At 35.1% G+C, this 21,870-nt stretch overlaps 1 protein-coding gene across 1 annotated transcript in view; it reads left to right on the top strand.

Annotated features, from left to right (window-relative positions):
* Window positions 1-1,831: 1,831 nt before the first annotated feature.
* LOC106716047 (atrial natriuretic peptide-converting enzyme) overlaps window positions 1,832-21,870 on the top strand; it is a 40,884-nt gene continuing 20,845 nt past the window's right edge. The window contains exons 1-3 of the mRNA XM_045682201.1: window positions 1,832-1,853; window positions 15,178-15,259; window positions 21,030-21,237. Of these exons, the coding sequence (XP_045538157.1) occupies window positions 1,838-1,853; window positions 15,178-15,259; window positions 21,030-21,237 (306 nt within the window). The 5' untranslated portion in view covers window positions 1,832-1,837. The remainder of the gene's footprint in view (window positions 1,854-15,177; window positions 15,260-21,029; window positions 21,238-21,870) is intronic.

The following is a 21,870-nucleotide window of genomic DNA, read 5'->3' as shown; positions in this document are numbered from 1 at the left end:
TTCAAAACATATTGTTATCTGTTTTTTGTCAAAGATAATAACAGTGATGACGATATGTTTTATATAGAGATATTGATCTCAAAAACTAACGGCTAATCCGGTTCTTCGCTTATCTGCAATTTGTCTGATTAAAATAAGGTTTCTGATCAGAAATAAATTATAAAATTTTATAAAAACAAACCACATTATGTATTTCTATCTTATATAAAAATCCATCAACAATTCTACATACACGATTTTATTAAACACAAAGTTACTATATTTCTTGAACTCCTATATTTTTTTTAAATAAGTGACATGACACAAAACCACAGAAAACGTATATTGTCAGATATATCTTGAATTCGTAGTTGAAAAGGTAGAGACAGGAAATTAAATCGCCAACCGGCGCAGCGTCACCGCAACGAGAACGCGGCCTGCTGTCGAATGTGGGCTTTTTACTGAATATCTATTTACTTTTACCTCAATACAGATTGAGTTTGTGAAAAAAAAATTCAATCACGTTTTTTACAGGACAGGTTAGTTACATTTTTGTAGTATTGAATTATATTTATTTAACAGAATGTAAATAATGTAAGCAATTTAGTAATTAGAACATGAACGATAGCGATGACGTTTGGCATTTCAAGTGAGTGTTCATACTTACGTGCAAAAATCTAAAACCTATCCTTATCATTCAATCAATCATCAAATAAAGATAATAATATGTTATTAGAAATGTATACCAGCGGTGGAAATTCATTATTCGTTTATTTTAATCTACAATATATTGTTGAAAAGACTTGGTTACATTACGACATAACTTCTGTGTGGTGTGCGGGATTTCACTGAAGTTATACGTATTGATTCAATATAATATACACTATTCACACTCTGACCGTTTAAATTGTACATAAAGGAACAAGTGTAAATAAAGGGACAAGTTTAATATAAACATTTTCTTATGTTATTTTTTACATACCATCGAAAATCGGAACTAAACTAACAAATGAAACGAAACAAAAATGTTCTGTCAAAGACATTTATTTCGTACTTATTGCAGTGAAGTTTTCCGTTTAGAATGAATTTATGTCGAAAACTTGACAGACAAACGAGGTAAATTATAAATCCTATAGTGATAGTTAGCTGTACGATATTCTATACTAAGTGGGAAGGGAATTTAATTTTTTGACTGCACAAAACCTTCAGATCATCATCATGTCGTCATTACATTGCATTATCGCGCGATTCACACATGTACGCCAATTACACCTCAATCAGTAACCGGGCAGTGGACAAAATTTAATTTGCAAGATTTGATGACAAACATTGGAACAGATGAAATTAAATAAAAGCTTGCAATGATGGATTTTTCTATTGGAAATTAAACTTGGAAGTTTATTATAATAAAATACTAGGAACAACATAGCTATTGGAAGCTATTAAAATTGTACGCGCGCAACTGACGAGTTCATATAATACATCAGCCGTCGAGCAAAATGATGCGCGTCAGTCACTCTGCTGACGTTATGATAGTGATGAATGAACTCGAGCAGATCAGGAGGTTAACAATTAAATAGAAGGCAGAACTAGCGATACTATTTATTTTGATTAAATAGTTAATTTAAGATAATGTACATTTCTCAATTATATAAACATTATTATTGGAACAAAGGAAGTATGTAAGCAGCTACTGCCGTGGCGCTACTGCTTAAAAATTATTAATACATTAATGTGCACAGGTGCTGGCTGGTCCCGAGGGCGTGTGTTGTGAGGGCCACGCGTCACACGTCACGCATTCCGCGCCACGCGTTTCTTGCCACTCGCTGCGCAATCCATTAGATGAGGAGGGACTACGATGGCTTCCTTCAAAGGTGAGTGCTCTCACAGTATTACTAACGTTTCCGTACTTGAATAAATTGAGTACAATGTGTGTGGAATTATTCGAACTAACCGGCAATAGAACTATAAATGTGCCATACATACATATATACAAAATTTAAACCCGATTTACAAAGCAATTTGTTTCTTAGACGTCAGTTTTCCAGTATGTTATATTTTCTTGTTTCCTTTAGGGTCCTCTAGTGTAAAGGATGTCTATGGGCGTCGGTGACCATTACAGTGCTCCCGCTGCTTGTGTGTTTGTCTGCTTGTGTGTCTCTGATAAAAGATGGAAAGTTTTGATATTGTTGAATACTACAATTTTAAAGTATTTTGACTACTTCATCTTTGTTATGCTTTCCTAGATTAATATTTTTTCCTGGTCAAAATCAGTACAGTATAGTAGAAAAATACTTTAATGTCATAGCAAATATACGTCTTTCAAAAAGTTTATGTCTTGTAAAATATGCAGAAATATTCATATTTTGGCTTAGACAGTATCACGAGCAGCAAAACGTAAAGCTTTATACCACGCCACGGCCGCGCTGCCGTAACTCCGTTATCCCGCTCCGCTGGTGACGCGAGCTTTCGGAAGCTTACAAACCGGATGTGTACAGTACGTTTCTATAAGAAATAAAATTATTACGAGACTTTTTATTTAATATTTACACGTCCTAATCAAATACTATTGTATTTATACGGATGGGTTTCCACTGTTGACTCAGTTGTATAAAACATATCCATAATACCTTTCATTGTCTTTGAAAAAGGAACGACAATAATATCGAATTCACAGTAAAATTACACTCAAATACGTTAGGAGTATAAACTGGAGATTATTTCACGTGCGCTTTTCTACCGTACGGTTTCATTCGTGTGTAATTTTACACGTGGACATATTTATTTACTTATGACATAAATAAATAAGTAAATAAAAAAAAAATAACTCTAAACTGGATGACTCCCAAAAAAATATTGATCATGCGTTTAAGCTATTGCTTTTTTTTCGTACGCTAATTTCTCTTGTGGTTATTTCATTTGCACTTACTTCCAGACGCGAATTTTTTTAACAATAGTTTTCTTCCCTATGAGTTCCAAACGGGTGCGCCGTGTTCGCAACTAATTGAATTTTCGAGTGCGCGTATATCTTGTTACGATCTAACGGCAAAATTAAATAAACAGGGGTACGTCACATTCTATACATAGCGGCTTTTACAATGTTTCACTTCTTCAGTAACTTTTGGAAATCGTAAGATAAAGTGAAGTGTATTTTGATTTAAAATTGATAGTAATATTACATATACATATATGAAATGTTAGAATATATTAGGTCCTTACATATGAAATTGGCGTTTTTCGTACTGGCCACTTTAATCACGAATTTCTCCTCTTTGGTAAGGAATTCCAAATTCAAATTTGTACAGCTATAGACTCATGTATTTGTGGTTCGATGACCGTCATTCATTTGTTTTTTTTCTTCTGTTTTTTTCTGTTTGCGTCACTCATTTTACAAAATGGAAAACTTAAAATATCGCATTATTTACGAGTACGAGTTCCGCCGTGGCACTAGTGCTGCGGAAACGACTCGAAGGGTGAATGATGTGTATGGCGGTCGTGTTGCAAAAGAAAACACAGTTCGTTTTTGGTTCCAACGTTTTCGTTCTGGAAATTTCGATCTGCAGAACAAGCCCCGTGGACGGCCTGAGACTCAAGTTGATAATGAAGAGTTGAAGGCTATTGTGGAAGCGGATCCATCGCAAACCACGTCCGAGTTAGCTGCAGGCTGCGATGTTCGTGATAAAACTGTTTTAATTCACTTGAAGCAAATTGGGAAGATTAAAAAGCTTGAAAGGTGGGTACCTCACGAATTGACTGAAGCAAACCGGCAAACGCGCGTCGACTGTTGCGTTACATTACTAAACCGGCACAATAATGAAGGTATTTTAAACCGAATCATTACCTGTGATGAAAAATGGGTTCTTTACGATAATCGGAAGCGCTCAGCGCAATGGTTGGATCCTGGCCAGCCAGCCAAATCCTGCCCCAAGCGAAAATTAACCCCAAAAAAGTTACATGTAAGCGTTTGGTGGACTAGTGCCGGTATTGTTCATTACAGTTTTCTCAAATCTGGCCAGACTATTACGGCTGATGTCTATTGTCAGCAATTGCAAACCATGATGGAAAAGCTAGCGGCTAAACAACCTAGGCTGGTCAATCGCTCCACGCCACTGCTGCTTCACGACAACGCTAGACCACACACTGCGCAACAGACGGCTACTAAATTAGAAGAGCTTCAATTGGAAAGTCTAAGACATCCTCCGTACTCCCCGGACCTTGCTCCAACAGATTACCATTTTTTTCGAAATTTGGATAACTTCTTGCAAGGGAAAAAATTCAACTCCGATGGGGCAGTCCAAATCGCCTTCAAAGATTTTATTGATTCCCGTCCGACTGATTTTTTTAGTAAAGGGATCAATGAACTACCTATGAGATGGCAAAAGTGCATAGAAAATAATGGTTCATACTTTGATTAATTAAATAGATTATATTAAAAAATATTCGACTTTTTGTTCCTCCCATACAAAACGCCAATTTCATATGTAAGGACCTAATATTAAATTCATTTCATTGCGTAGAATGAAAAATTCGTTAAGGTTAATGTTACGTAAATATAAACGCCTATTGTATACATCTCATTTAAATATCGATGGTAAAATTTCCTCATTCGCGTCTATGTCGTAGAAATATGCATTTTACGAAGTAGGCAAACTTCTGGTTTTATAATAGAATTTTTCCCAGCTTCGCAATTCATACCCTAACTTGAAGGTACTTGGAATTGGAAGTCGTAAGGTTGCTTGAAGTATTGTTAGAAAGAACAAAGATGACGGAACTTTTTTGGTACTAAGAATATTTATGGTTTCGGAAATAATTACCGCAGTTGTTTTCTGTCTTAAATACAGGTACATTATCAGACATTTAAAAATAAAACGACAAATTTTTGCTCAATTTTCACAACTCGTTTTTTTCATCAAATTTGACGAATTAATTTTGCCCGTAAAATTGCTACTAAGAAATTGCACAAAATATTATTATTACCGTAGTTAGTATTTAGGTTCGCTTTTGCTCGCTTTGTGGTCGAGTGGCGCTAATCTACGACCTAAATATCATTCAGATTTAATTGTACTCCAACGCTAATGCGGTTTTAATTGTTAATTTTACAAAGATCTATATTTCTGTTATACTAATATTTAAATAATTATTACCTTGATGAGATAATCTAAAGAGATTTCGTTGACTATTTTAGTGCTCCCATTAACATTAGAGACAAGCTAACGTCTGCGAATTCATCTGGGTAGACATTTTTTTTAAACCCGAACTCATTTACCTTGAAACGTGTCTATGTTAATTTACAATTAATTCAGCTGAAGGAAAAACATTTCTGTATAAACTTTAGATGACTTTTGTAAAATCTTTCTTAGAGCTCGCCTACTTAGTTATAGAAATGTTAACAATTTAAAGTATTCGGTTCTTTTCTTGAAATGACAGAACAGTCAAATGATCAAAACTTTTATTTAATTAATTAAATTACATGTGACTAAAAGGCAATTAAAAAATCGTAACACAGACCAACAAAGACAATTAAACGGAAAGTATTGATTACATTTGTAATTTTTGAGAAAAAACTTGTTATAAATCACGACGTAAAAAGAATTGAAAAGGGTATCGATGGTTCGAAATCTTGGAGGTAATAAATGAAGAAAGCAAGACGAAGATTTATGAGGGGAATTCTGAATGTAACAGACAAGGAAATTTATATCTAGTAGCCGTATGCATAAAGTTTACTAAGTATACGAATACTATCTTCATCTAATATATACTCTATAATAGCCATGGAAATCTAGAGATATAAGGTTATCTTTTAAATTATTCGGCAGATATGTGAAGGAAATTTTATTCTAAATATAAATGCATCAAAAATGGCAGATTTTTTTTCACAAATTGTGAAAAAAAATCAATGGAATGTAGTTTTAAGCAGCAAACGTGTTACTAAGATAAAGTTAAAATACCTATATAGCTTAATTAGTTGAAGTAGTTGTGATAATAGTCAAACAAATATCAGGTGTAAAACATCATACAAACATAATGTGAACTTTTACTTGCGGTTAATAAACTATTTTAATTTTGATAGCTTTGGATAAAAAAGGCAAAATTTACGTGCCAGTAAAGTGTTATTCGCAGTCGGCGCGACTAATTCCGTTATCACGCGTCGCAAGCTTCCGCCTCTGTCATTTCGTGTCACTATAAAACTACAGTATTTTTAAAAATGTTAGACCAGGCATTTATCATATTATATTGTCTAACGCAGCTTAACTTAAAGTCTCATTTTCGTGGTAACAACGAAAACGGGTACTGAGCATCATAATTGATAAAATACTATGAGGTTCTAGACAACAAATAAATCGGGGTTTGGGATTAAATACCTCGCTTCCCAAAAGGGTTCCGGCATTATACATCTATCAGTACGAAGGTCGGTCGTAGTTAATTTTTGATATGAAACATTTTAATGAAAAAGATCGATTGGAGGCTTTTGTATTAGTTTTTTTTTTCATTATATACTTTACACATTATCCATTCCAGTTAATGAGATTTGCTCGCATGTTCGCTATGTTCGAATATACGGCAGGGGGATATCGTTATCAAATACGTTTTTAATTAGAAGGGAACTTTAATATTCCGCAAGGCGCTTAATTACCGAAACTTGAGGATGCTACCTCTAATTATTTTTCTTGTTACAGCGCTGATTTTATTAAAATTAAGTAAGCAAGCTGCTGTTTAATTAACTCGAGCCTATGTTTAACACAATTCAGTTATCATAACATTTATAAACTTGTTCACAGGATAATTTTGTAAATTGTATGTTTTAAATATGAAACATATGAGTTATACTAACATTCTATAAAAAAAACACCACAAAGTGTTTAATAAATTGAAATGGGGCGCAATATTCGATGACAATCTGTGCAATAAAAGCCGCAGCGCCACGCTACAACTGCGACCAGCAGGTGCCTCACGCCGCACTGAATATATGAACATACACATGTACGAATAAAATAAATAATATAAATTAATTTTACTAATTGAATTATTAAGTAAATATTTATAACGCTTTACAGTATATCTGAAGTGACTCCAAAACTATTACTATATTCTCTGTTTTATCAAAAACAGTAAAAAAAGATGTATTGTCATCTTTTTTTACTGTTTGTAACAACACACGTTTCACGGCAGTGGAATTCGACGGGCTTTGTCATATAAAGTGGACGCGTTATGTCGCGCTCCGCTGATCGCTCGGGTCTCTGTGGAAGTTGTCGAAGTGAAACTCAAACAGAAGACCGCCGGTGCGGGTTCATTACAGTGCGGCCCGACAACAGAGGCCCTACTAAGTTTCAACACACGTGTATATTAATAGTTGTGTAAAAAGTTTCGATTAATATATGTGGCTACTCATCAAGCCTGGAAATTTTTAGACAACGAATAGTGGGATATGTAAAGTTTTAGATGGAATTCTAAAAACATATTTAATAAACAAATTCTTTACTATTGGGACCAAAGTGATTACTATTCATTTGTAGTATTTACGTTGTTTCTAATAATATTATTTAAATCGTCTGACATTCGACCATTCACTGTCTTTTTCCTTTATAATTTTTTTTAAAGTCGGTTGCACTTTTGCTTTCTTATACCATAAAGGAAGATTACGTCTCACAATATTAATCCCGATCCTTACGGAGTTATTCTAAACATCAAAAATTTAGACATTAAACGTTAACAACAAACTATTTAAAAGCTAATAAACTTGTCTAAGACTGTATAAGTTTTAAACAATCAACTTAGCATGACAAAACTATTCCAGCATTTAGCGTGTACCGAGATGTTAAAGCGTCATTAACGTGTAATCAAACACCCTGTGAACACTGGAGTCTCGGCGCTCTTAGAGCAGGCGGCGCTTATCAGATGCCTGAGTTTACACTCTTATGGAAGCATCGAGCTACTCAATTAGAGCGGGAGTAATGACTTGTATAGTGACGTCGAATCTTCTGACTGTTCTGACAGATTCTGAAGTTGCGTAAATAAATCATCAATTACATCATAAAAAATTGTAGAGATTAATAATTTATTTTTATAGCAAAGAGGATATAAAAATTACGTTAAATTAAATTTCCATTATCACTTAACGTAATAATAGTCTAGACAGACTACTGCAAAGAGTCTTCCAAACTATCCCAAGTTTATTGTTCTTTTTTTTTAAACTGCTATTTAATTTATTTTTTTGTGCAAATTACCAGTTTCATTTCTAAAGCTAAAACAAAAATCCAATCACGTGATTGATTTCGCGTGCACTTATCAATTAGTTTTATGAATCAAAGAATTATTTTTTTAATTTGTTTCAACGTGTCAAACATGTTTAACTGAGCAAGCTTATTAAGAGCTAAGCTATACGGCACAACTTATTTCGTCCTCAGAGTACTCTACCAAAGTTTTATCATAATCTGCACTGTGGTTGAACAGGGCATACATTGATCTTTGTTCATACGTGCAGATAATTTAATTCGTTGATCAGTTGCACGTGGTATCAATAGGGATAATTGAATTGTGTTAAGCGGCTTATTATTTTATATGAACAAGCAGTAAAGTGATATAAAATAAATCTGCGATTTTAAAGATATCGATGTGTCACTAACCATGAGTCTCCGAAACCAACTTTAAATCACTATTAGTTACTAACTGTTAATATTTTAACAGTTTATGAACTTTTTTTTAAATAGACTTACTAATAGGTTTATGTTCAAATGCTTCAATTAATCATTATTATTGCTGGTCATTAATAAGCATTAACGCAAGTCATGACGATCTAATAACTGTCTAGACGTATGTTTATGCTCTGTGGGAAACACCTGCTGTCGAGTCGCATCACTGTCTTTACATAATAAAGCACCTTTGATTAATGTCATAAAAATTATAACAACACAGTAAATGAAGGAGAAAAGCTTAGATAATTAATTTTAGGAAATTTATAACATACTAGTAAATAAATTGTGATTTTGTATAAATTGCGGTGCCTGCACAAGAGCAGTTTTAATTAATTTTCGTAGGCGATGTCGCGTCGAACACTTTATGTAATTTATGTTTGATGAATATCATAGTGCGCAAATATTTATATCGATAATTTGAAAATTGATAACTAAATTTAAACAAATTATGATCAATATTTGTGATAACAAGCTTGTTCAATAATTATTATTAATTAACTAAATTAAAATGGAAGCAATAATGCAATTGAGAAGTCAATTTTAATGTTTAATTTCGTGTTGTATATTTTGTGGTGTGTGGAGCGGGGGCCTGGTGATCCATCACACAGGGTATCACTCTAGTTTGGACACCAGTCCTTTGCCCATCGAGAAAAACCAATAAATTTATATTTATTTAAAAAAAAACTATTTACTGTAGCATTAAAGACTACAATCAATCAATTATCTATAATATAACTTTAAAATACACATATAGTAAATCATAAGTATTAAAGTTTGCCTTCAAGTGACAAAGACGCTTATGAATTAAGAAACGAAATTTTAGTGAAAGATTGGCGACTTTTAAAATTGAAAATAATTAAGTTTGGATTTATTAACAATGATTCGTAAGTGAGCTATGCCATGTTATTTAGTTGTCGCCCTTAACTTAGTCCGCGCGGAATTAAATAAAAAATTAGTAGTCTATGTGTTCTTCCAGACTATGGTCTACATCTGTGCAAAATTTCATCAAGATCCGTTGAGCAGTTCCGGTCATACCTTCAAACAAACATCCATCCATCCATTTAAAAATTCGCATTTATAACGTTAGTAAGATATTCTCCCGTTTTTGTTTCTTAATTAAAGGTTTAAAAGTTCTTCTCCTTTCGTAAATTTTTCTCTTTTTTCTAACTTCATTTTCTCCAACTCGTCTTAAAAACTAATTGCCTAAGTTGTTTCAAATTACAAAAAATATAATTTTTTTTTTTTTTTTTTTAGTGAAGAATTTCCCTTAGTAAAAATTTTAATTTTCGTAATATTTTAAAACTTTAAAAGGTATTAAAAATTTAAATACTTTGTAGCATTATTTAACCAAATTTTTGAATAAATTCTTTACACAGTCAATATTTTCCTGTTGTGTTTCAAGTATGTGCGAGGTCACAGCAGATTTACGTCTTTCTCCTTTCTTGATCATGTAATTTTCATAAAATTAGTTTGATAACAAACGAAAAAGTATTGCATAAATTAACAGGTTAGCATAATATATTTAACGATTAGGCGTTTTATTATATACTAGCGATCGTCGGCGACTTTAGAAAACATAACAACCTTTCCATCACCTACCTTCAGGTTAAAACCCCATCAAAATCGATCCAGCCGATCGGGAGATTACCCAGAACAAACGCGGCCTTGCGGACAGACATAGAGACAGACAGACAAAAATTTTAAAAAATTGGTACTTCGTTACGCAAATACATAACTTAATATTGTTGTTTTTTCTCGATATTACAAACAGATACTCCCGTTTTATTATTATGTATAGATAAATATCTTAAATTCATAAATATTTGAACGACGTAACAGCAGAACGGCTCAGAGCTGTTTAATGTACACATGCAAACACTTTTATCCTCCGTTCGATTCGCGTATTTCTTCGAATACATTTCTTTTAAGAGTAAGATAATGTTTCACAGGTCATTTCTTTACAAAGATCATCATGTCTGCGTGTAAAATTTATATTGTACAAATCGATTTCAACCAAAGCTTACCAAACAAGTACAATAACTACTATGAATGGATTCGCAAAGAGATTGTAAGCACATTTTGCTTTTAAATTCAAAAAGCCAAAGGAAAAGATTTTGTATTAAAAAATTCAACAACAACAGTGCATTTCGTGTAAAGACAAATCTAATATCTGCAAAATGTATTGAAAGGATTTCTAAAGCTTGTGAGATATACTTTGTCATGAAGAATAATTTTGAAAGTAATAAAATCTTAGCGAGTGGCAAAAAATATGTTTCAAGTGAATCACGTTTACTAAGATTTTATTAATGTAACTAAAATAAACATTTATATATATTCACAGTTTTAAAATATTACAGTCGTAGTATACATTAAAATGCAAGCAGTACATACCTAAGTTCTAGTGGTTCTCGTGTAGAATACGGTGTGTTCGTGAACTGCGCCCGGCCGCAGCGGGTCCAATAGCAACAACGCCGATTCCTGCCCAAATTTTTAAACTTACTGCCAACACTTTATTATCATAAATCCATGTCATTTTAAGTAATTGATATTATAATTCAGAATATTTCTTTGAAAGTATTTCTTGTGAAAGTAATCTCTTGTATAAATGTTTTTTTTTGAAAGAAGCAAGTTTTCTTTTTTAACGAATTCGATTCCTTCAAAATCAGAAATTAAAACCTTATCTAAAACTAGTCCATTATGAGAATGATCTGTTTTTATCTTTTATTGATAATTTCTGAGTATCGCGGCGGCGGACGACGGCTGATAACCCGATAATGTTCGCAAGCTATCGCAATTAATATCAATACGAAATGTTTTATACTTAAAGTTGTAAAGACGGTAAAACAAATACACGCGGTAGAGAGCCAGTTAGAAAATAGGAAAAGCCTTTGATGAGCTTTTGAATTATCTATTCTCTAATCCGCAGTTCGCACAAAAGCCATTAACAGGAATATCAGCACGGCTAATGGATACACCAATCATTTTCGCATGAAATCATCTTATAATCATGAAACATCCAAACTACTAATTTCTAATTGATTTCGAATTTATCCCTTGAAATGTCATGTAACTGATTCAATGATTAGCTCGCACTATACAGATAGAATCACATAATTGACCTAGTTCGGGTTGTTAACACAATTGTACCTGATTACGATTGCCTCTGCTTTGTGAGATTTAATTGGCAAGATTAATGCAATTTATTATCAATCCACATTGATGTTCTTGTACTAAACATCAATATATATTTGTTAATAATATCTTATTTGAATCTAATATACTGTTCGCAAGAAACGGGATTCTTACCACGATTAGGCTGTTTGAGCTCCCGATATTCTCCCCAGTCAACCCGTGATCATGGTGCATGCAACTGTGCCGAAATATCGGGAGCTCAAACAGACTAATCGTGGTAAGAATCCCGTTTCTTACGAACAGTAAATTAGTAAAAACCACGAAAGTTTGAAGTTATTTATTTGAATCTATTTGAATGCCGAGTGGTTCGCATTGTCAAATTAATCACATTATGTGTTGTTATAACATTAATTTTTTCATTCCTGTTTTACTGTCTGTTGTATCAAAGTATCAGATAGTATAAGGAAATAATTAAGAAATTATCAAAGGATAAATTAGTTTAATTACAAAGATAAGATTAATGATGAATGTTGATAGCATAATATATCTTATCCTTCAATTTCTTTCTAACAATATGAGACGTCATTTTGGATATTAATTATATACCTATATAGCTGCTTACATTCGTTCAAATATTTTCCTTTTACCTGAAAATTATACATACTTTTATGGATTTGTTCAAATGACAAATGATGTACATATATTTGATATATTTTTTTGTGGTATTTTCTTGGGATTGCTAATATGATTCCATTTAACATATTTTTAAGATTCATTGAAAATTATTAGAAAACTTAAGAACTATATGAAGTGCCACTTTCATCTCAACGCCCGCCTCTGCCCCAGCCCCGGTCTGCCCCCGCCCCGCCCCGCCCCTCCCCGTCCGGCTGATTTATTACTTCCCCCTACTGATATTGGAATCGGCTCAGCTCGATTGGCCCGAGACTTGACTTTGTCTGATTGCTCTGGCCGAGCCGATTACTATTCAATATTCCTTCATTTAACATCTTTAAGAACTTTCATTGAACAGCTTTTCTATGAAACGTACTTTCTAGGCATTGTTTTCTTATGCGGCGAAATTAAGTTTCATTTTCTCGCTTAGAGCATCTTACTACGCAGCTGTATTTTATGTACTATCTACTAGAGCTCTAGTCTAATGTGTAGAAACTGAATAATTAAATTAGTATATTTCCAATAATGTACATACTTTCAGACAAAGTTTTTATGAGTAATTATGCTTGGGTCTAAGCTAGGAGTAAGTGAGTTTGTGAGCAACACGTGTGGACACGGTCTACGCAGCTAGTAAATGTTTACGAGCCAAAGTTGTTACGCTCCCGCCCCGATACTGCACAACTTTCACTTTAATTATTATACTGTTTTATAGCATTCGAAGAAAACTTTATGTTGAGTTTAGTGTGATGCGGAACGAAGAAAGTATTCGCAATTGAGTAGGAATATTTTTATTTCAAGTGCATGTACAGACATCAAAACACATATGTTAAACTGTTGGACGATGTTCGACTATAAGATTACTTTCTGATATTTATAGTGTTTGCTATATCTGAACTGCTCTGTGTCTGACATCTGTTATTTCTTATATCATCTGATAGAGCTTCAATCAAATCTATTGGATTGTAAACAAATATTTGGAAATCCATTGTCAAAGTCCTATAATAACAAGAATTAAGATTTCATAGCTGCGGCCTGTCGATTTAATAAATTTACTTACCTAAGGGTCGACCGTGGCGGGTGGCGGGGGACAGATGGTGGGGGGCAGCTGATCGTATAAGATAACCGCCAGGATATAGAGTAGTCACGTGCCACATAAATATACGTGGGTCCGGACCTTGTGGTCTAATTCATATTATTTAAATCAAGTATGTCAGGACTAAAGGAATATCCTGGGTTATACACTAGCTTTACTAAGTTATATATTCGTAGTATAGGACCACTTAATTGCTTTCGGAGATGTATTAGCTTAGTGATATAGATAGGGCGATAAAAATGAATACGTTCATGTCTGTTATAGGAACACGTATTTCAGCTATCGATTTTATTTGTCAATCTCACTGTACCTTGTAATTGACGTCATGCCACGAACATGCATTTACTATTTAAAAATAACACTTTAATTTCTTTCTAAGCTTACAAAATTCATGGGTATGATAGTAGACAGCTTAAAGGCGACCTGTTTGTCTGAAGCGCTTTTGTCTGCCGCGTTGACGACATCTGTAGTGGCTATTTGCAATGAATCACAATCGGTATAAAAGTTTTGTTTCGCTTGTCTGTAATTATCTTTACATATAATTTTATTATGTTAACTTTAATGTCAATTAATTTTTTCTCTTTATTTTTCAAAAAAGTATGAGGAAGCTATGTTCTCTTGTTAACCCTTTGTGTTTATTTTATAAAAAGGCAGGTGCGACAAAATTCATTATTTCTACGTTATTCGTTCAAAATATGTCCCAGCTGTTGTAATAATTTATTTCGTAAATTACTCGACCAACCAATTGGGATCCCCGTTCTGCAATAACCAAACTCTTATCGTATAAAAGCCAGTACGCCGTATGAAGTTAGCGCGGCTCCCGGCCCACCTGGCGGTAATAATTCAACTTTCTATACGAGCTCGTGTCGGTGACAAGTTTCCTATACTTTCCGCATTAATGAAACATGGCGATATTTACCTTGCTATGAATTTTTCCGACCTCTTTTTGATTTAGAGGTCAGGCAAGAATAAGCGTTTCACTTTGAAAAATTCACATAACTTACACATCTTACTAATATTATAAATGTGTAAGTTTGAATTGTTGAACGATAAAACGGCTGAATGGATTTGAATAAAAAGATACAGAGATAGATTAGTTCTAGAGTCTGGAATATATGATATCTGGAGTATAAATGAATGAATTTTAAAAATACATCAGCGAATTAATGTAAAGTCCTTATTAAAGAAACGTATCTTTAGTAAATATAATTTAAGCATATTTTTAATAAAGAGAATTATGTTTTTTAATTAAATGAAATTTCTCAAGATCGAGGAAATAATTACGTTAAAAAAAAGAATGTAATTAGAGTGATTTGCAAGGAAACCTCTCAGGAAATTTATTTATACTTTAAAACATTTGCTATTTGACGCAGCATTGAAAATGAGATATGTCTCATTAGTTTTCCTTCCTCTGTCTAGTAAAAATAGGCAACGTATCTGCAAATGTTAATGTCTATGGGCAGCGGTTGCTTCGCAGTTTTAGCGAATAAAGATGGCCACTACACTATATAGGTAAATACGGATCATAAATTAACAATTCGGCTTGTGCACGTGTTCAATGTTTGTTGTCGTGGTGGATGTAAATTAAGAATGGTTGCATTGTTGCAGACTGGCTGACGGTGACGTGGGCGCAGAGCGGTATGCAGCTGCAGCCGGCCGCCGCAGACGACCCCGATTCTGTCAGGAACCGGTGAGCACTGTCTACTGCTTGTTGCTCCCTGCCTCCTACCTACTACTATAACCTTCTTCTTTAATTTGATCTAGAAATAAATCTAGAGAATTTGATATTACATTTATTTCAATTATAAAAATAAACTTAAACCGATCTGATATAAAGTTGACTCTTCTATGAACCTGATTAGTACTATTTATTTGGTGTTTCCCGAACGTTCACAATTTAGCCATTAAAATAATTTCTATGAACAAACATTTATTTACACATTTATCTTTAATTCTGAATGTTGATACATAATTTAGAACTCGGTTTAAAAATAACTGAATAATCAATAGGCGAAGCAGTCATATTACAAATGTATATTTTCTCCAAAAAATATTTAAAAAAAATGATTCGATACATTTCATTATTATTATTTATTTTTGTTTACTATATATGCGTCGTGTCTGAACTTGTATCTACAGGTCCTGAGTTCGATCAAATGTTTATTTTAATTCCCGAATATCTTATGTATCTATCTGGCATTCTTACGGTGAAAGAAGTCGTGATGCAGACTGTACATATCTACGAAAAAATTCAAAGGTGTGTGTGAAGTTTACCAACCAGCACTGGACCAGCGTGGTTCACTAAGTCTTAGTCACTTATAACAGGCGCAGCAAATTAAATCGACCACCATACTATCTATAAAAGCGGGGTATTCAATTTTACCGTTCAAATTGGTGAATTTATCAAGAAGGGCGGTATTAAGTCAACCCGAAACCGACGTACATGTATGCGTAGATGTATGAATGTAGAATAACCGAGAGAGGTGTGTCAGGACCGCGCCAAATGAAGGTCCGTGGTCTCTGCCTACCGCTCTGGGTTACGAGCGTGAGTTACGTTGTATATTAAATAAATTAATTTAACTAAACGTACTGACGTTAGTGCTACTAATAAAAATCATAATATAAAATTCTATATTTTATCTCTCATACATGCCTATACAGATTATAACATTTTACAGTACCAAAATCACATGAATCAAAATCTAACATACATATATATAACGGCCGGGGTGGCTCGCTATCAGAATTATTATTGATTGAGATCACTTGTGGGCGGCTATGGGTAATATCGGATTCAAGGAATACACTGCTTATCACTTCTCAACTCGTTATAATTGATTCACAGGCTCATGTACAACGAACAATGCTTTAGTTACGATCCATATTTCCAGAATGACTAATGTCAGACGCGCATCGTACAAGAAGTCTCTTCGAACACAGCTCGTGTTCTAATTTCGATTTATTAAAGTTGATTTCTTCTTCTGATTGCGACACGGCCGTCCTGCGAACACCCGTCCTCGGGTGATGTTAGATTGCAAACACCGGCCTCAGTGTGCTCTTAGCATGTGAACATTAACTCAAGGAAATATTTTGTTACGCTCGGCCACTCCTGGCCCAACTTCTGTTATCTAACGGGACACCGCCGTAAAATCAACTTAAATACTCTACAACATTAGTTACTCCCAATCTCCCAGAAACCCACCGAGTAAGATCTCTAACGCCACGGCCTCTCGACCGAATTTCACTCAACGGCTCTCTAGCCGAATCTTTCACCACGGCTCTCCCGCCGAATCTCTCTCCACGGCTCTCCGGCCGACCAAACACCTGTGTTACCGTGATATCACACCACCGATCTGTACAAATGGATAGGCTATTTGCTTGGAAATGATAGCTTTTGCTTAGTTCTGCCCTAAAAGCGCATGTTCACGGTTGTAACAGTTAATTCTATTTCTATTATTAGTTTGAATCATCACTACTGCTACCAACCAAAAATACAGTCAACGTCAAAATAGCGAAATCAAAAATCAAATACACAAAACACCACGTCTTCAGCCTGTCCATTTATAGAGGTCAGTGCATCACACACACTGCGGTCCTCTAGACCTCGATCTCTGCCCGTCACCCTGTGACGTGCAGTTCCACATCACGGTCCTCGAGACCTCTGCCCGTCACCCTGTGATGTGACAGCTCCACACCACGGTCCTTGAGACCCCTGCCTGTCACCCCGTGACATGACAGTTACACAAACCGGTCCTCCTGACCCCGACCTCCGCCAGAGTAGAACGCGCACCGCTCACCCACGGACTACTTGAGTTGCCCCAAGAGATACCGATTTCCACAGGGCTACGGTTACGACGTAATAACTACTGGTACGGTCGAACACAATACGGCCGATAGAGATCTTTACCCGAGTTTCTGTTACAAATTAGCTTTACTAAATATCACCAAATTCATTATCAACTCCACTTATCTTGCACCAAGCTTTGCAATCCTGCAAACGTCGCTGGTATCCACCAACCGCTGCCACGCAGACGCTACTGCAGTGGCTTAAACCCGCCAGTCTCGGCCATACTGACATTAGCACGTCCCCGTGCTATCCTCATAACAGACTTCCTTCATATTGTACATCTGCAAAAACAAAACGAAACCGCAGAGATTACTGTGTCACACCGCTCGTCTTATTCTGACATCATACGTATCATTACGATTTACGAATAGTTAATAATCATATCAATTAACTGTAAGAATGTTTGACCTTAAGGACATTAATATCTCCAATACAAAATTCTCTCCGTTACTAACTCATGGCAACATGGCTCAAACAATTAAACCATCTGCACCAAATGTCATTTCGTACGATAACGTCGACAACATCATTTCAAAGATTTACTTCATAAATTTAGTAGAAGTCAAACTTCCTTATTCACAATTTACAGATTTTAAAGTTTTGACATTAAGTAAAGGAAAAATAATCGGTAAAGAAACAACAATAATATTCGTAATGAAAACATCCTGTAATTACATGCCATATTTTCATTCAGTTAGTAGCAAACTCTAAAAGCTCTTTTTTTCTTAGCAAGCATAGCTCCTAGGCACCAGATTCAAATTCTCGTAAGCATATTGTGATTACATTAAAACCCAAAGATTTAATATCAATGCCAACCCGTTTTTATCGATTTTACTGAATTGCACTTGTTAATTCTTACTAACATCTTTACGACACCCACATTAACACCTAGACACGGAACCGTTTGAACTAGTTAATGTCAACAAACCATTTGTTTACTTGCAATAGTAACTAAAGACCGAAGGGCCAATCCGCTAAGGGAAAGCCACAAACAAGAAAATGAATTTAATTGAACTTCAGACCGAGAAGAGTTTACTATCTGTCAAATCTAATCACGTCTAAACACATTTTCGCTTTTAAGAAACAGCTACAAGATTTAATTCATTTCTGTTTAAATAATTTTCATTAAAACTGTCAGGGTCATGTCAGTTGACATTCAAAGAACTCGCTATATTTTTAAAATTTTGACAATCAGTTTCATTTTTCTGAATCGTCAATCATTGAGAACAACATCCTTTAATTACAAAATTGACATGACATTATTGATTAATGACAAATAAAAACCCCGAAATGTAAAATAACCGACTCACTAAATAACTCCGAACATAACTGCATTGCACAAATAACCGAAATACTAATTGAACCATTATTTTGGTGCCACTCATTAAACCAATAGTTTTAAATTATCTAACTTTAATAGAATACGTTACGACTAGTGCCCAATAGCATAACAGCTAAAACACACAAAATAGTACAGAAACGAACTCACCGGATGATTAAGTGAAGACACCACCTGTAGGATGATTATGAACTGTTGATATGAAAGAACACACATTCACGCAGAATGCATTCAAAGCATTCAATAGGTTGCACGACCCAACTACTTTTGGGAGACCTCTAACCCCTTGCGTCATCTTGCTCTTAAAGCCATCATTCTTTCTTTTCAATTTCAATTCGTTTCATTCTGATCTAGAATATCGTTTCTTAATTGTTGATGATCATTTTGGACTTCCGTATTAACCCGCATTGAATTATTTTGTCCTTAAGATTGGTTGAGGTGGATTTCGGCTATCCGGTTTTATTCACCTCTGCTCCAAATAGTGATTCAATGCCCATGCCGAACCAATGTCTAAAGTGGCTTGTTATTATTAATGTAGCAATACATTTTTACGTAATCGTTCTGCAATATCAACGTTATAATTTTTCAATTATTTTCTTTTGACATTTGGTTTCTCGAAGCATAATGTCATGAATCCTCGCATGCGCGTTGGATTTTTCTTTCTTTTCTCGTAATTTATCTTCGAAATAGTTTTCTTCAAATTATTGTGTACCATAGGATTCCCAAATTACGTTAGCGGCTCACTTGTATCGGTCTGCGTATACCTCGTACTGCTGCGTAGCGACCCATGCATACTTCGTTTACGTATTTAGTTGCTGAAACCTCTAGATCGTACACAAAATCAAATAATATTCTCATAATCTTCCACATCAATGTTTCTTACTTACGTTCTACCAAATTAATTGCGTAGTCGGAATAATTTTCTTTAATGACGGACGGAACGTCATGTTATTTCTTTTCTTTTCTCAATGTCATATTTCACGGAGAATTTTACAAATACCAACTGAAAAAAATTACGCTCATCTCCATTTTCTCAATTACGACTTGAACCGATATGAATCCCACTTCTGATAACGGCCGGGGTGGCTCGCTATCAGAATTATTATTGATTGAGATCACTTGTGGGCGGCTATGGGTAATATCGGATTCAAGGAATACACTGCTTATCACTTCTCAACTCGTTATAATTGATTCACAGGCTCATGTACAACGAACAATGCTTTAGTTACGATCCATATTTCCAGAATGACTAATGTCAGACGCGCATCGTACAAGAAGTCTCTTCGAACACAGCTCGTGTTCTAATTTCGATTTATTAAAGTTGATTTCTTCTTCTGATTGCGACATATATATATCAATATTTATTTCATAAGAAGTATATCTTACGTTTTCCGAGCAAATATTCGTTTCACAAAGAAGACGTTGCTTTCATTGTATACTCGTATCTATGATATGTGAGACGAGGAATAATACAATCGCCTATCCAAGGTATTATCTACGTCTTCTTTGTACTAGATATTACATATATTCCGCCTTAGACCGGCGAAACTGGCTTGCGGCCAACATGCTACCTAGATAAATATTATTTTACATTTAAATCTTAAAAATTATAATCTTTTAATTGCACATTTAGAATGTATACAAGACGTATTTTTAAATGAACCGCGACAATCTCTGTATCTTACACTATACATTTTGTAAATAAGAGAGATTTGTAAATATATGTTGAACTAAATTATGTATTTTTGTGGCAGCCCTATTGCTAATGTTGTCTACATCGGGTCAGACTCAATCAGTTGGACATTAGGCGGCCCGTAATTGTGTCAGGCTGATGTGCCCAATCGTTGTGTGCCGCCATTACACGCCTAATGACATAAAGCCATGTTTTAAAATTTGAGGAAGAAAATCTTTATTACTTTTTATTGATTTAATTTAATTTTATATGATGTATAGAGGGCAGAAATTCATTTACTAATTCCTTAACATTAATATTCATTTAAGTTAATGCGGTAATGGGATATAATTATCTCGCATCAAAGATTACGGCGCGAGTCCGCACTCCACGTGAGGTTTACTTTCCTGACCGCCGAAAGCTGACAGGCAATCACCAGCGCCGCTAACTGTTAGCTATCGCTGCCCCGCAGGCTCACGCTGTTGATGTTGTGTGCTTTTGATTCCTTGCAAAGAAGTTATTTGCAGGCCATTGTCACCAAGCGTTAAACACGCTATCCTCATTGTTGATGACATGTTACGATTAAGCTGTGTGTGGAGCAGGTGCGGACGCGCCGGGAGCCTGGCGGCGACGCCGGGCGAGAGACTGCTGGAGCTGCTGCGGCCGAGCGCGCCCACTGACACACCCGCGCCACGCCGCCACTCCACCGCCGCGTGCGCGCCGCCGCCGCGCCCCGCCGGCTTCGTTTACTGCCCTTCCGACGCGCTGCCCTATTGCCCACCCTCGAGACTGGCGCCGCCCAGATCACATGTCAAGGTACACATCTGCGTATGTGAGAGCGGAGCTATAAATAAAGAATTAAAGTTTTGCACTATGACCGACCAAAATGAAAGTCTGAATTTTTTTTTGCAAATTAAGATTTCCTTCTTTCGATTTTCTAAATAAAATACTGAAAACTTTTGGAATCCGTAAAAATAATGTAATGCAATCAGTTGCAAACAAACCAATACAATAAATTGGTACAAAGATTGCCATTGGGCAGATCAGCCCAACAGAAAACACCCCAGATTCCAAACACAAATTCAATAAACGTCCGACGTCTGGTAATGGTACAAAACTGTTCAATATTAAGTTTTCTTGCCGACATTTATTTTGTGCCTGAAGCCGCCACTACTCGCGCTCTCCACCGCATCTCAAAGTCATTATAATTAGCTATTTAAGGCGGCTCCCATTGTTGGTTGTTGTAAAATAATATAACGTGATAAGAGGATTAAATGATACCTCCGTTGTTCGTTTACTTTGCTGACGTTTAAGGATTCGGGGCGGGCTATCGATTTATATCAGAACAATAAGGGTGATTAATTGCTTCACAAGCCGCTACGTTTAGATATCTCCTGTGACACTAATTGGTTTAGTAATACAATTTTATTAAGTCCCGCATCA

This window comes from Papilio machaon, chromosome 2 (assembly GCF_912999745.1).
Source record: "Papilio machaon chromosome 2, ilPapMach1.1, whole genome shotgun sequence".
Taxonomy (NCBI): domain Eukaryota; kingdom Metazoa; phylum Arthropoda; class Insecta; order Lepidoptera; family Papilionidae; genus Papilio; species Papilio machaon.
Note: the sequence above shows the minus strand (reverse complement) of the source record. Positions and strands in the feature narration are given on the sequence as shown.